Source organism: Lucilia cuprina, chromosome 6, assembly GCF_022045245.1.
Source record: "Lucilia cuprina isolate Lc7/37 chromosome 6, ASM2204524v1, whole genome shotgun sequence".
In the NCBI taxonomy this organism is placed as follows: domain Eukaryota; kingdom Metazoa; phylum Arthropoda; class Insecta; order Diptera; family Calliphoridae; genus Lucilia; species Lucilia cuprina.
The window spans coordinates 46011609-46013570 of record NC_060954.1 but is presented as its reverse complement, the minus strand read 5'-3'; the positions used below and the strand labels follow the sequence as shown (position 1 = coordinate 46013570).

At 30.0% G+C, this 1962-nt stretch overlaps 1 protein-coding gene across 1 annotated transcript in view; it reads left to right on the top strand.

Moving 5' to 3' along the window:
- The first annotated feature begins 119 nt into the window (after positions 1–119).
- LOC111686549 overlaps positions 120–1962 on the top strand; it is a 19221-nt gene continuing 17378 nt past the window's right edge. Inside the window, exons 1-3 of the mRNA XM_046954124.1 lie at positions 120–129; positions 209–1160; positions 1228–1639. Of these exons, the coding sequence (XP_046810080.1) occupies positions 120–129; positions 209–1160; positions 1228–1639 (1374 nt within the window). The remainder of the gene's footprint in view (positions 130–208; positions 1161–1227; positions 1640–1962) is intronic.

Here is a 1962-nt window from a genome sequence, read left to right as displayed (position 1 = left end):
GTTTTTCAAAGGTAACTTGATCAAAAAAAAAAAAAATCAAATAATACTTTGGTTGAAAAATGTAATGAAAAACGTGTGTTAAGAATTTTTCGATCTCACTCCTTAGTCCATATTTTAAAATGTATAAATGTAATCTGTTATGGATTTATTTAAAGATTCGTCCATATGAAAAGGTCCAAATAATTTCTTAACTATTTTTCAATTTTAGCGGAAAAAATTGATGTAGATATTTTACAAATGATGAAACTTTCTCACATAAGATTATTACTCTACAATTTTCCGCTGGGCATACAAATACGTTTCGAATATAACTTAGAACAATGGCGCAAAGATATCGGACGACCTTTTCAACTAGCGGTGCCATTAAGTGATAATCAATTTGCTACGATGACAACAGAACGTAACTTTAAAGATGAAATATTTCAAAATAATCTAGAAAAAAACGAAATACAAACTGATGTAAAAAATTACAATTCAAATACTATAACACAAACAAATCAAGAAAATAACATTAAAGGTGCAGAAGATGCTGGCGACAGTGTTTCGGAAGATGATCCATTGAAAGAGATAAATTTAACAGCGGAACAATTAAAAAAAGATAAATCGACTACATTTAAGACTCCACAAACAACAACAACAAATGTAGATCTACGTACCATTTTATTACATTCTGAAAGTGGTCTTGGTCTTATTAAGAACTATCGTTTTCGCAGACGTTTCTCAAATACAGAACGTAGACTTTTAATTTCCATCATTGTTAAATATCATTTGGATTATAATCTTGAATTTAATAAACAGATAAGTTATGCTTTAGAACGAGATATTACGAAAATGTTTCGTACTGAAATGTTAAGTTTCTATAGAACTTCTACAAGTGATAAAATCTATAAGAGCTATATAAAAGCTAAGACCGCCCGTGGACAGGAAGGCGCTAATTATGTAAATCAATCGAATACTCATAGTATGAATAATGTATCAAGAGTTCATGAAACAAATAATGAAGTGGAAGAGTATCCATTTGAGAACCAGTTAATGAATGAAGATTACACTACGAATTCTTCCATAAAGTCTAATGTTTCGCATTTCGAAAAGGAATATAATGAAAGTATTGCCAGCGATAACAATACATCTGTAATGGATTTTATTAAAGTTGAACCAGAGTATGTATATACATTTATTTTGAATTTATCTATTAACCTTTAACACCAAAATTTATTCTATTACCAGAGTTATAAGTGATACATCTTCTGTCGATTCAATGGCGCTGGCATATCAAACCTATAAGCATAAGCTAAAGCAAACTGTAGAATGCGAACGACCCTTTAAAAGCTTTAGAATACCCTGGCACAAGTTACCATCAGAAATTATAAATTTATTAGAGAATAAACAACCGTTGGGAAAAGGTTTAAATGTTATAGCAAATTTAATTGTTGATGAATTGCGTTGCATTTCAACTCATATACCGTTGCGTATTTTCCGCCTAATAGCCCAACAGGCAATCAACAAATATCCACATGCCTTTTTGGACAAAGATAGCATAGGAAGACTTAATCCACTATCAACGACAACGGTGCCGTTGTTGTCGAGAATGCGTAATAGAAATAATAATTTAAATCGTGAGAAAAATCTTGCGAAAATTTTTGGAACTTAAAATTATAAATGCGGAGGAACATTAAATTTAGTTTGATATTTTTAGCAGCCCCTTGTAAATATAGAAATTTTTCATTTTTTATTAAAAATAAAGATTTCTTATGAAAATTTAATTGTTAAAAAAATTTTCTATATATAAAAGAGTAGCGTTACTAACTGACTGATTCATCATAGACTATAGTCTGGACTAAAGACTAGACCATAGGACGAAGGATTAGACCATATTTTGGACTATATATCGTCATGACTTTAGACTATATTATAATCTGGATAATCTATATAAGACTTGACTATAGTCTGGATTATAGGCTA